General features: G+C 36.6%; 1 protein-coding gene across 2 annotated transcripts in view; it reads right to left on the minus strand.

Moving 5' to 3' along the window:
• PLXNA2 (plexin A2) overlaps positions 1-13403 on the minus strand; it is a 459753-nt gene that overhangs the window by 10893 nt on the left and 435457 nt on the right. For both annotated transcript variants that reach the window (XM_088153293.1, XM_088153294.1), the window contains exons 27-29: positions 9852-9951; positions 8028-8218; positions 7424-7593 (exon numbers count right to left, since the gene is read on the minus strand). In XM_088153293.1, coding sequence (XP_088009419.1) covers positions 7424-7593; positions 8028-8218; positions 9852-9951 — 461 coding nt within the window. The remainder of the gene's footprint in view (positions 1-7423; positions 7594-8027; positions 8219-9851; positions 9952-13403) is intronic.

The following is a 13403-nucleotide window of genomic DNA, read 5'->3' on the forward strand; positions in this document are numbered from 1 at the left end:
TGTTGTTTTTGCAGCATTTGAGGCACGAGTTGTACAGGAGATAGTCTAGGTCAGTAACAACACGCAGAAGGTGCTAAAATCAATTGCTGGCATTGCCAATTAGACTGTGTTGCAGCTGATGTGAAAAATCTCTGCTTTATACTCTGGGCAGCTGTTGCAAGTCAGAATATAGGGTTCGGGGCTCAATAAGCAAACAGACTGACCTTATATACAAAAACATATCTGTTTTTCCTCTTTCTGATTTTTCTGAGATTCTGCATATCTTTACCCTTGATTGTTATCAGAGCTTCAGGTCAGTCCCACAAATATATAAAGGGAGCCTGAATGAACAAATTACACCAATGTTTTGTGCTGATTCATAAACAAAGTAACCCAACCTACAATGTGCCAGTGTGAAAAAGTAATCCCCCCATTAAATTCAGTAACTGGCTGAAGTACATGTAACTGCCGTAAGCACTTCCTGTAACTGGTGATCAGTCTCTCACGTCACAACTGTAGGAAGACCACTCATTTGGGGATGCTTTCCTGCCTCAGGACTTGGACAATTGTCCAAGTCCGAGGCAGGAAAGCATCCCCAAATTAGGGCACCACCATCTCCATTCTTCACCATTCTTATTGTGGAGTGTAATGTTTGGTTTATTAACTATCTTGTTAGCTCCAAAAGTTTCAGTTTTAATTTATCTGTCTGTAGAACATCCCTATGGAAGTCTGGAAGCTTCAGAGATTCTGGTGCTTTGGAGGCAATTTGACATGAACATCAACATTCTTAATAAGCAATGAGTTCTACCTTACTATTCTCCTATCAATCTCATTTTTACCCAGTGAGGGCTTTTTTGGATAAACACTGAGGCAGCAGAGGCCTGCAGATCTCTGGATCTTGGGCTTTTTTTTTCTTTTTTTTTTTAATGATTTCCTGACATGATTTTCACAGAATAGTCACTCTTGGGAAGATTCTCCATTATTCCAAATCTTCTCTGTTTCAAGACATCTCTGACTGTGGTTTGGTACAGCCCCAGAGCTTTGGAAATGCTTTTGCAATCTTTTCCAGTTTGATAAGCATACATGACATTTTTACAGAGGGCTTCAGAAATTTCTTTTGAACAAGGCCTGAAGTATCTCTAGAATCAACTTCCCTGTGATGTCTGTGAGATGTATATAAGGGAAGATTCACCCAGCTCAGAGTTGATTGTTTAATGAAGTACTCACATAATTGACCCTAGTTAGCTCTTCAACTGAATTGACTGAACTAGAGGGGAATTATTTTTCCACACTGGCATATCATATATTGGATGTTTTTGTTTATGAAATAAATGAATCAAGCACCAAACATTTATGTTCTCTATTCCCTCAGACTTCTTTTATATATTAGTGAACTAAGATAACATACAATGGCAAAGGAAGTAGGCAAATATCTTTTCACACAGCTGAATATGGAGGTTCCTACACCATCCCTCTTCTGCTAATACATCAGCTGCTGGCAGGTAACAGAATATGAGTATTCAAGAAGAAAGAAATGCTGCAGCCTGTTTCCCCTATGGGTTGATCTGAGAGCTCAGGGTGCTGTCTGTGTCCAGTTTTTCATCATAAATTGGGATTGCGAAAAAGTGTGCTGTTCCTAATTGTATTTATTTTTAGAATTTATATCCCACATTGCACTGGTATATTTACAACCTGAAAAACAGTAATACTTTTTTTTTTAATAGACAGTTTAGATCAGGTACAAACTAAACCATGTGCTTATCCAAAGAGATTTTGGATCTGGATTTCCTTTGTACTGAAGTGAACTGTTCCACTGTGTGAATATGAGAGTTACAAAACATGTAATCAGCACTATACATCTTGAAGAAACCTGGCTGGCCGCTTGACTCTTATGCAGGGTGTTTCATTCAGACTGTTACCTTTGGGGCAGTGCCTTATTTCCCTAGTACTTGATTGCAGACAGATTTCTTTTTAATGTGTGGATGGCCAGAGGTAACACTGAGAAAAAAATTAGGCAAACTCCTTGAAGAGCTTTCTTATAATCCATGTGGCAAATGGGCACCTGTCTGTTTGTACAATGAAAGTCTTAGCCTACTTACAGCTATTTTCTTAGTGCTCTGCCATGTCTTTCTGTCCAAAAAGCAAAGGAAAACTTCTTGAAAACTTCTTGAAATTGGTCTTTTAACTTCAAACTTCTTGAAATTGGTCTTTTAAAATCAGGTATCAGAAATCAAAACTGAACCATGATTCATCTTTTTTGTAACAAAGTAAAAAAAAAAAACACGCTGTATCTTTCTGTTACCTTTCAAGTATATGGAAAGGCTTCTAGACTCAATAAAACAATAAAGTATATTGTGGTTAGATGAACTGCCATGAGTGTCTACCCAGTGCTAGCTAGATTCTTCTGCTGTGCAAACTTACTTACTGGATTGTGTCCAGTGAGCATTTCTCTATTCTGCAGAAGTGTGTAATTCCCAACAAATTATTACACTTGTTCTCATTCAACATTAGCCCTGCCTGACCTTCAGTTGCCAGCAAAACACCTTATTCTCTATGGGGCTTCAATATGTTATTTTTGTCCATCCAGTGGCAGTACAGAGAAAAAAAAATGTTTTGCAGAAAGGAGAAAAAGAGAAAGAGAACACAAGCTATCTTTTGAAAGAATAAATGCTGTTGCACAGGGGCAAATGGTTGCTGATATATAAATATATCATATATATTTTGATATATAAAAAATAAAATTATATATAGATGTAGGCAGAACTTTCCTTTTCTCATTCCTCACCTGCCCAAGACTGGCAAAAAGAGGGAATGTTCCTACTCTTGCCCCCACCTCACAAAACTGCTTTATATTAACCAGCTTTCCAATTTAGGAAATGTAGCATTTATCTTTTAAGTTCGTTGAATGCAGGGAGGTCTCAACTTTCACTGGAGATGATCACAATCATATTTGATATTTCATAAATATGAGGAGTTGAATATAAAAGATATGGAATGGCCATATATAGGTTAATACATTTTAAAATATTTAAAAATATATTTTAAAACAACTATAACTTTTGCATATTAACTGAAAAATTGAATCAAAATATAAGTGGTATGGAAACAGAGATGTATTAATTCCTTAGGTTTAACCACTGGCATTTCCAGTTAAAGGATAGCTTACAGATATCAATAGCTGAATTTAAGACCATTGAAAACAAGTTAAGAGTTATCTTAAGTCCAGTATCTCAACAAGAACTGAGTTTAATGAAATTGATTTGGATCCTACCCAAAGCAATCCTAGTTTAAAGTGCTAGCAAAGATGTTTGCCCAATTATCTGATTCATGGTACAACAACTTTATGAACCTGTATAGTCATAGTTCAAAAGAAAAGATTTAAATGCTTGGTTGGAAGTAAAGTCTCTCTTTCTTCAGCCTGGATTATTTTTCAGCTGATACACATAGAAACTGACAATGGTTGGGAAGTTCTCTGTATTAAAGGCCTCTGTTGTCTGGCAGCCATGGAGGTAGAAGGGAAATCTGTGCTCATCAGTGCCACTTGTTAGCTCTAACTGTCATTTTATTCAAGATTCCAACATTTTATCCTAAAAACTCATTCCCTAAAGCTTCTCCTAAATTGTTTTTAGCTCCCTACAGCCTTAGCAGGGAATTTGACTTTGGCAGTCCAGATGATTAGAGGCTTTTTAAGCCACAAGGGATTTACATGTGTGATTTATACACACACATCTGGTTGCCATTTTTATGAGCGTTTATCCTCTATGCACAGTCAATTTCTAACCCAGGGAACTTTTAATCCTAAAGTAACAGCCAAGAGAAAGATGCAAAAGCAGCAATTGTTATAAAAATACAGAATACAAACTGCTGCTTTGAAGATATACTTGGCTGGAGCACAAGTTTATATACAATATCTTGACTAGACATCCTCAAAAAACATTTGGGAAATAGATACCTAAATGTAATTTATATATAGCTATTCGATTGAAAGCTGATACAAATAGCCACATTCTCTATCTGGGTTCTGCTTCTTTAGTTATTGCATTACTGATAGCACCTTGTAAATTCTACTCTGCTCAAGTTCTAGAAACAAAGTATTATACAAAAGAAGGTATTCTTGTGGTATCTCAGTTATTTTTAAGGCTTTAGGGATTTGGAAAGACCAAACCAAGCTACAGAGAGCTTCTTGACTCATCTAACTGAAAATTGGTTGTCTTTAATACAAACTATGAAAGCAATGTATTCATCCTTGCTCTTCCCCCTTACAGCTGCCAGCAGAAGGGTTCTACCTGATATAAAAAGGATAGCTCATGAAATTAATAGAAATTTAGCTGAATTCTATTTTCAATATATGTGTATATTGCCTAAATGTTGGCTTTTTACAGCTACTCCTGTAAAAAGGAGGCCTTAATGCCTCTTTTCACTAATCAAGTTGAACACTGCCTTTTCTCTTTAGACCTATTCCATTGTTTAAGTAATAAAGATTGCATTTATGACTCTACAGTCTGAAAGTACATCATTCAATCATGTTTAAATGCGATAACACTTTGAATTAATGGAATAATTAATAAGTGCAGAATAATTAATGAGAAACTGGTATGAATCAACTGCAAGCCTTGGTTTGAAAATTAATGGTTATATAGCAAGGGACTTTGAGGTCAAATTATTCTATACCTGCTTAATGCAAATCTTGTGCATTTTCTGAAGCCTTAGGATTTATCCCTGTCAAGAACAAAGTATTCATGAAGGCCACTCAGATAGGATCATCAACTTAGAGGAACAATATGTGTGTCCCATAGAGTATACAGAGAACCTCAGAACTGAGTCTCTGAGACTGTCTGCTTTGTATTTAAAAGTCATTTATAATTGAGTTATTATCCCCTTTCCAGGCTAGTTGCTGAGTAAATGTTGCATCAAATGAGGTAAACCATTATCATCTTAGACCATTACAAGTCAGTCAGATTTTGTGAGTGCTATATTAGAGAGCAAAAATGGAAAATATACCTATTACCCAAGAGAGATTTTCTGTATCTTTAGTAGCATGGATGATGAGCTGTAATATAACATAACACTTAGTAGATGTTTTTCAGACTCTCTTTATAAATTGATCATGCCATGTAAAAGAAACTTGCTATACTCAAAGTTGGCACAAGACTGCCTAGATATAATTTGTGTTATTATCTGGAGAAAGCAGATGATACTAAACTGTAAACTGACTACCTAGAAAATAACAGAAAAAAAAAAGAACAATAACAGCATCAGCAACTGCCTGGTTAGAAAGGGAACTGGATGCAATAAAAATCTTTGTTTCACTTTTTTTTTGGGTTAAGCTTGAAAAACTGTTTAGAAATATCTCATACTAGAACTGGAATTCTGGAATCCACTTTTCCTTAGTCGAGACCTGTTCTCTTACACTATGAATTTGAATAACTTATTTCAGTACAGGGTGATTAAGAATGCCCAGTTACATCCAGCGGGGTCTATCCTGCCCAATGATGTGCTGGAGCTGGCTAATACTGGCTTGTGAGAGGTGATTATTAAATTTTCAGGACTTTTGTGAGCTGGTTGAATGCTGAGCTGAACCACAACTCCCTAGTAACTACAGCTAGTCATGTGGTGCAGCAGTAGCAAGGGCAATTTATCAGCACATCACTGATTCTGCTTTAGTTTAGTTCAACTTGGTTTATCTCAAGCAAAATTCAGATGTAACTGGTTTGGTCATTTATGCCCTGGTCATTTCACAGCTTGACTATTGAAATGCACTCTACATGGGGCTGCCCTTGAAGACCACTCAGGAGCTTCAACTGGGCCAGAATGCAGCAGTTTAGGTAGTGTGCCTTCATATGACCATGTGACACCTCTGCTTTGTGAGTTGCACTGGTTATTGGTATGCGTCCAGGTGTGATTCAAGCTGCTGTTATGACTTTTAAAGCCCTACATGATATAGGGCCTGATTACTTGAGGGACCACCTATCTCCCATTGTATCAGCCTGCTCGGTTCAACCGAACAGGGCTGGCATGCTCCAGATCTCTTCAGTTAAACAATGTCATCTATTGGGACCCAGGAAATGTGTCTTCTCTGTCATGACACCTGCCCTCTAGAATGAGGTTGCACCTGATATCTGTGTGGCTCCCACCCTGATGGCATTCTGGAAAGCCTTAAAGACCTGGCTGTTCTCCCAGGCCTTGGGTTAGGGTGCTTGGGGCCCTGGTTGGATTGTTTGAGGGTGTGGATGTGGCTAGCTGGACTGGCTAGCTCAGTTCTTGTTTTTTATTTATTTCTTATTTCTTTTATCACTATTATCCTGTGTTTTCTATTCTGTTGGTTTTATTGTACGCTGCCCAGAGTCAGTTGAGTAGTGCCTAAATTGAATTAAATTTCTCTGATGCTTCGCATTTAGATGTTTGGAGGTTACAATTTTAAGTAAGAAATGCAATTGCTTTAAGGGAGATTCTGCTCCTTGGACATCCTCAGTGGTATTTTATAAGCTTCTGCAAGCTGCCATCGGTACAAATTGTCATTACATCCCCAAGACTGAAAAACACTGGAGAACAGTTTCTCAAAGCAGGACTAAGATTACATATGGATGGTGGCTTCTACAATCAAAAGAGCAGATCAAATTAAAGGAAGAAAATAAAGAAAGGTAGGATTAGGGTTAGGGTTAAAGCATGTCAAAAGGACATGGATGTTTCAGGAGTCCCAGAATAATCTCAGGATACATTAACGTTAGTTCTCAAATGAAATATGAGTTATTACTTTCATTTTAGACCTAGCATATTTTATTTCGTATAGAGTAAGGATAATAAATAATCAAAATGTCTTGGTGCATTAATGTTGAGAAAGCAAGCTATAAGCAGTCATGGGATGAGCATAGGAAGATTTGTCTTGAATTATCCAAATACTATCTTGACCATAAGGGCTTCAATAGAATAAATTGAATTGATTCTTCCAGCCTCTCCATAAATCAGTCATGATGTAGGATCTGGATATTTAGGAGACCATCTTCTCCCAACTGATTCTGCTCATCCATTAAGATCTTATAGAAGTGTTTCACTTCAAGTATATTCACTTACATACTGCCATCTTCAGGGGCTTCAGGTGCCTTTTTCATTGCTGCCCTTTCCCTCTCTTTGGAATAGAAATCTGGATACGTTCTACCCTGACAAAGTGGAAAGTCCATCAGAATCTGGCTTTTTCATTAGGCCTTGAAGGTGGCAGTACTGTGAACTGTGCTGCTTCCTCTAATTTGGAGCTTAATGAATGTAGAATCCTATTTATTTCCAGTGCTGTATTTTTGTATTATATTACTGTGTGTGTTTTATACTTTATACTTTTAACTTTATTTATGTAAATATGATGTGTGCTGCTCAGGGACAGTTTTCAGAAGTATACAAACTGTAAGTAAATAAGTAAATAAATAAATAAATAAAATTGTGTCCCTCTCACCAGTTGCTCTTCCAGGTATGCCTCACATCAGTATCGTGGATGCTATGCTTATCTGCTTGCTCATCTAGGAAATCAAACATATATTTGATAGCCAGTGGGAGAGCGCTGCCTCGATGCACAGTACTGAACAAAGTCTCGAACAGGTCATCCACAAACTTTTGCAGCGTACCCTGATGGAAGCAGAGACCAAAATATGAGGATATTGTACCATAAACCCTCAGTTGATGCAGAACAGCAGTGCAGTTTGCAAAGTCGCCCCCATTAATTTATATCCCTGGATGTGAGATGTAGCAAAGTTAACAAGTTATGTGATTGGGGGGGGGGGGAGGAGAGAGAACCATTGACTATGGAATATGAGATAGTATCCCTCTCTTTTTAGGATGAAGACAATTTAAGAAAAAAAAACAACCCTTTTGTCTGTTTTACTTAGCTTCCACTATACACTCACTTATAGGATGGGTTTATAATTATTGTTAACTTAAAAAATAAAAGTTATTTTTATTACTTATATGCAAAAAGACAAAATCAGCATGACAGTATAGGGCTAATGTTTACCACTTTCAGCAGATGAAAAGGAGGTACAGGATCTAAGGCTTGGAATTACCTTTGTGGCTAGCAGCCGTGTCAAGTAGATCTCTGATACCATCTTACTTCCCCGATCACCTTCCTTCTGGTCACCATGGTCATGGTTTTTGACTAAATGCCAGACTTTCACTCCACTTTCTAGGTCAGGAGTAATCATGGGTGCCCTTGAACGAAGACTATCTGGGCTACCTGTGTACCGAAATGTGGAATCTGGGCGGGATGAAAAAGAGGTTGGGAAAGCACAAAGGAAGACAGGCTTGGTTATGTTTTGGATTTTGCCATAGCTCTCCAACTGTGAATGCAACTTCAGTTTACAAGAAAATAAATTACTATCAAATCACAATATTTCAGAAAGCTAATCCAACTTTTAGAATATTTTTGGTTGAAATATTTTTTAACATTTTATTATGCATTTGATCTTCTGAATGCAGTCATTCTTGATTCATAGAACAGAGGTTACCTTCCACAGAAGACTAAAACCAAAACTTTCTGAACTGTGGTACAGATACTTGGCTACTATACTTAACAATATGTAGTAGATGCATCAACCTACAGGGCATATTGTCCATGAAATGCCTTGCCATGTGAAAAATCGGGATAGTGAAGGCTATCAAATACACATTGCACCTGTTTGATCTTTTTTCATTTTCAAGCAAATAGTTCTTTCACTCTGACCAACTTAATCTGGTTTCTTAATCTTTTCAAGTTTGCAGATGATACAAAGCTTGTGTGGGTCGGGGGGAAGGATGGCTAATACTTTAGAAGAAAGAAAAAGAAAAAAGATTCAAAAAGATCTAAATTGGCTCAAACAGTGGACTGAAATGCATAGAATGGAATTTAACAAGACGAAATGTAAAGTTCTGCATTTGGGTGGGAAGAATGCAAGGCACAAGTACGGATGGGAGAAGATTGGCATGGCAGGAGTACATGTGAACAACAACAACAATTGATGTCCTTGCTGATCATGTCAAACATGAGTCAGCAGTCTGAGACAGCTTCTAAAAAGGCAAGTATTATCTTGGGATGCATCAACAAGAGACATCGATAACAGGAATTAATTTTTCCACTTTCATCTGCCCTGGTCAGAGCACATTTGGAATACTGTGTCCAATTCTGGGCACCACCTTTACAAAAGGACAGTAATGAATTGGAACAAGTTCAGAGGAGAGTTACCAAGATGTTGAGGGGTCTGGAAACCAAGCCCCATGAGGAATGGCTAAAGGATGGATATGTTTAGCCTACAGAAGAGATAACTGAAGGGAAGTACAATAGCAATCTTCAAATATCTGAAGGGTTGTCACATAGAAGGAAAAATGACAGGAAGGCAGGATCAGAACCAAATGGTTAAAACTATAAGAAAGTAGATTCAGGCTAGATGTCAGGAGGAATTTTCTGACTACCTGAGCTGTCAACTGGTGGAACAGTCCTCTCCACTTATTTTTGAGTGAGGAAAAATAACAGCTCTGTGTACTTAATGTGTTATTGTCTGATAATGACAATTTCAGGAGAAATTGCTCCAGGTCAGTGATTCTGATATATGCACAGGTGGTATTCCCACTTCATAAACGCAATCACAGTTTATAATTCAGGTAAGAGGTAGCAGCAACTACTATATGTGAAGAATTCCTTGTGTGCACTGAAGTTATCATGATGTTTTGGAGCTCAGTGGTTAAAAAATGCCTCCCTGTACATATAAAAAGATATTATTTCAGAAGCCTCCAATAAAAACTCTAATAAACCTGCTAGCCACTTGACACTGGACACAATGATCAGATTAGGGCATTAATTTGAGAGTCACATAATTAGAACCTTTACGTTTACATCATGCAACTTTCATTCTTACCATATCTGCTAATTGAGGTCCGCGATATGCTGGCAGAAGCAGGAATATTATAAGAAGAAGTCTGTTTAGGAACAAGGGCAACCACAGAGCGATCAGAGACCTGACGGAGGGGAAAAATGGCATGTAAGCAGACAGAACATTGCAAGGAAATGCCGTACTAAAACATATTCATATTGTACTGTTAGCTGAAAATGATGAAAGTTATAAATCTTATAATGAAGTGTTGGCAGGAACATATGGAATGCCATGAAGTGTCAGAAGACTAAGGAAAATGAAGGGTATATTTCCCTCCTGGCCTGTTCTGTCCCTGAAGAAAAGAACTGAGAAATGAAAAGACATATTGAAGGCATTCTCTGTCATTTTGATTTAGGATTATATTTGATCCAATAAAAACAGAAATTCCCAAGAATTGTAGCAACCCAATTAAAGCAATAACACACTGGGAATAAAGCAGCTATAATAATGTTATGGACCATAAAACATTCCTATTAAATCATTTTTTAGTTTAGCTATTTTTATGAACTTTAGAAGTTTGATTTATAGAGGAACAAGTAAAAAAATCATCTTTTGGGATCTTAAATGACCACTCCTACAACTGCACCCCCCTACCCAAAAGGGTGGTGGGGGATAAATCTGGGGAAATCAAATTATAAATGCATATTAAGCAAAATTAAGATTTTTAACAACAGCTTCATTTTGTTTAATATGTATTTATAATTTGAGTCTTAGTGGTAATATTTAATTTTATCCACCCTATAACTGTAAGAGACACAAAGCATTTAACTAATATTTATCAACAGACCTTTATGTCTCTGAATTATGTATTAATAATCTTTTCGTGTAAATGCATTGCAGAAAATAAAACGGCAAAGTTTGGCTGAAACTGGGTGCTTATTTATTCAAGCTATCCAATTAGCCATCCAAATCATTAACAAACCATATATTTTTGAGCCTGATCTAGTAACTTTATGCATACAAATAATTCTGTAAGTTCATTTCTTGAAGCCAATAACACAAAGAAAAAGGCTGCTACTTTATGGGATCAGGTCAGAATACTAATTTTGTGAAAAACACCGAGATTCTATTTTTATTTTTAATGAGAGATATCTATGACATATATTTGAATGTGATACGAATATTTACTAGAGATGAAAATTGGTTTTTAGCATTTGAATCTTCATGTAATTTGTATTGATATGGTGGCTGGTTTTTGTACTTGTTCAGTTTATATCCTCCCTGTCTATCAGAATTAGCACTCAGGTGGTGGAACTGTAGGCCAAAACATCCGAAGGGCACCGGGTTGTTTGTCCTTGCTCTATCAAAAGCTTTTTTACACGGCCTGCTTTTATTAGATAATGTATTAGTTCCTAACAAATAACATTTGTGTGAGACTTTGCAGGTTTCCTCTGGGTTCCTTTGCTATTGGGAAACATAGTAGAGGAGCAGCACAGCCACAGTATTTTTCTGCTGGGGCTTCAAACCTTTAGGACCAACTCCTGTGGAAGGAATAATGAATTTTATAGTAGGAAAAGTATAAACATTTTTATTGTACTCATAAATAAAATTGCTGTTAGAATGCCACAATTGCTTGCCATATTACTGCAAATAATGCAGTGTGCAAGAGTGCTTTATATTACTTTAGATAATTTCTCTCTGCAACAAATATAGTTGTGGTCTGTATTCCCAGGGATGTTATGAAAGATCATAGGATTATGACTTTGAAATGCTATATTAATGGTTAGCATTATTAAGGAGTAAGGAAAAAATGCTTTCCATGATCATTCCTAGTTAACAGACCAATAGCTACTAGTAAATAAAGGACTTCACCATTTTTTATTCCAAATATCAATATCAACTATCAACAAATGCAGGATGTTATTAGCTGCTAATTTAATTTAATTTAATTTAATTCTAGCAGCTGGATTAATTTAATTCTAGCAGCTGGATTATAAAAGGCAGTTTACAAACAAAAAAGTCACTCTCAAACTTCTGGGTTTGTATGGTTGTGGTTATGGTTATTTTAAAGTGGGAATAATCCAAAAGAAATGAATCCTAAACATATAGATATTACTCTATCAACTGAAGCAGAGCTGGATGACTATTTCAAATTTCAAGCTTCTAGTATCACATTTCTAACTTTTTTGGCATCAGCATTGGCATTTTTCAAGCTTTCCTTCCAGAACTAGATTTGGGAGAAAATTCAAATAGATTTGCATGTTTAAATGATCTATTCTAATTTACATACTGAAAAGTTACATATAAGAATAGATGTGGTATAAAATTATATATGAAATACTTAGAGAAAATTGTATGTTGAAACATATGCACATTTTCATGTGGCTAAAAAAATCCACAAATGGATGCACAAACTACACAGAATGGATTTATGCCTGAATTCATCCCCAATTGACATAGAACTAAACGGACTGATTTGTCTAATCCTTGACAGGATGCTACTTCCTGTTAACTAAAGTAACTTCTGAAGTAAAACACATGATTTTTTTCACACACATTTCTGTACAGTTAAACTGGAAAAGTGATGGGTTTTTGTTCTTCATCTACAGTGCAGTGAATACTTAAATTTAATGAGAAAAATAAATTTAAAAAAAGAGATGTGGTTTATAATCAAGTGGCTTCTAACCCGAGACAGTTAAACATTGTAACGTATTGACAGGAATGGGTAAAATACTGCTTCCTAACCATTCAATTTCTACAGATATTGTGATTGCAATCCAGGAAGGGCTTTATAGGCTTAAACTGGTACTTTAAATTGGACTGGAAATGAAAAGGAGAGATAGAGTTAAGTGTCAGCATAGTGATGATATTTTATTCTATATCTGTGAATGATTTTACTCAATGTTTTTGTTAGATACTGAAACCATGGAGGATAAAATGGAACCTTGCAAACTCCCACAGTGCAAGAACCAAGATGTCATACAGAAATCCCCCAGCATTTCCTTCTGCAGTTGGCCAACCAGATATAAATGGAACAATTTCAAAGCTGAAACAGTGATGAGCTTTTGGGCTGATTGACCATAGTCTAGGTTTTGTTGTTGTTGTTCTGACATTTCAAAGCTTTTTCTACCCAATTTGGACAATCTTTCGAGAATGATACTGTGGTTGATGGTATTGAAATCTTTCAAGAGATCCATGAAAACCCACAGGCTTGCCTTTCCTGTCTCTCTGGAATCCACTGGAATCCATCTACTTCCAGGGCAGAATGTCCCCCATGCTTCAGACAGGAATTAGCTGCAAACCCAGACCTTGTACTAAATCTTGCTCCTACTGCACAGTCTCAGGTACAGTACAGGGATAACATTTTATGCTTAGTTATATTATGCTGTGCCTTTGGTTTCAAGGGGCAAAATTACATGCCTGAATTAAACATTCTAGCTCATCCTCTGATCCTGAAAATCAAAAGCATAACAGAAAAGTAAAAGGATGGGTGTAGGGTGTAGAGTCAGGAAAATGACCTTGAGGGAAATAGGCAAGAACCATTGCATGAACAAAAGCAGCTGAAACATAAATTAAGTCCTGGGAAGGAAGATAGTA

Source organism: Python bivittatus, unplaced genomic scaffold, assembly GCF_059951505.1.
Source record: "Python bivittatus isolate LINGU-HERP-01145 unplaced genomic scaffold, Pbiv_v1 ctg000700_np1212, whole genome shotgun sequence".
Taxonomy (NCBI): domain Eukaryota; kingdom Metazoa; phylum Chordata; class Lepidosauria; order Squamata; family Pythonidae; genus Python; species Python bivittatus.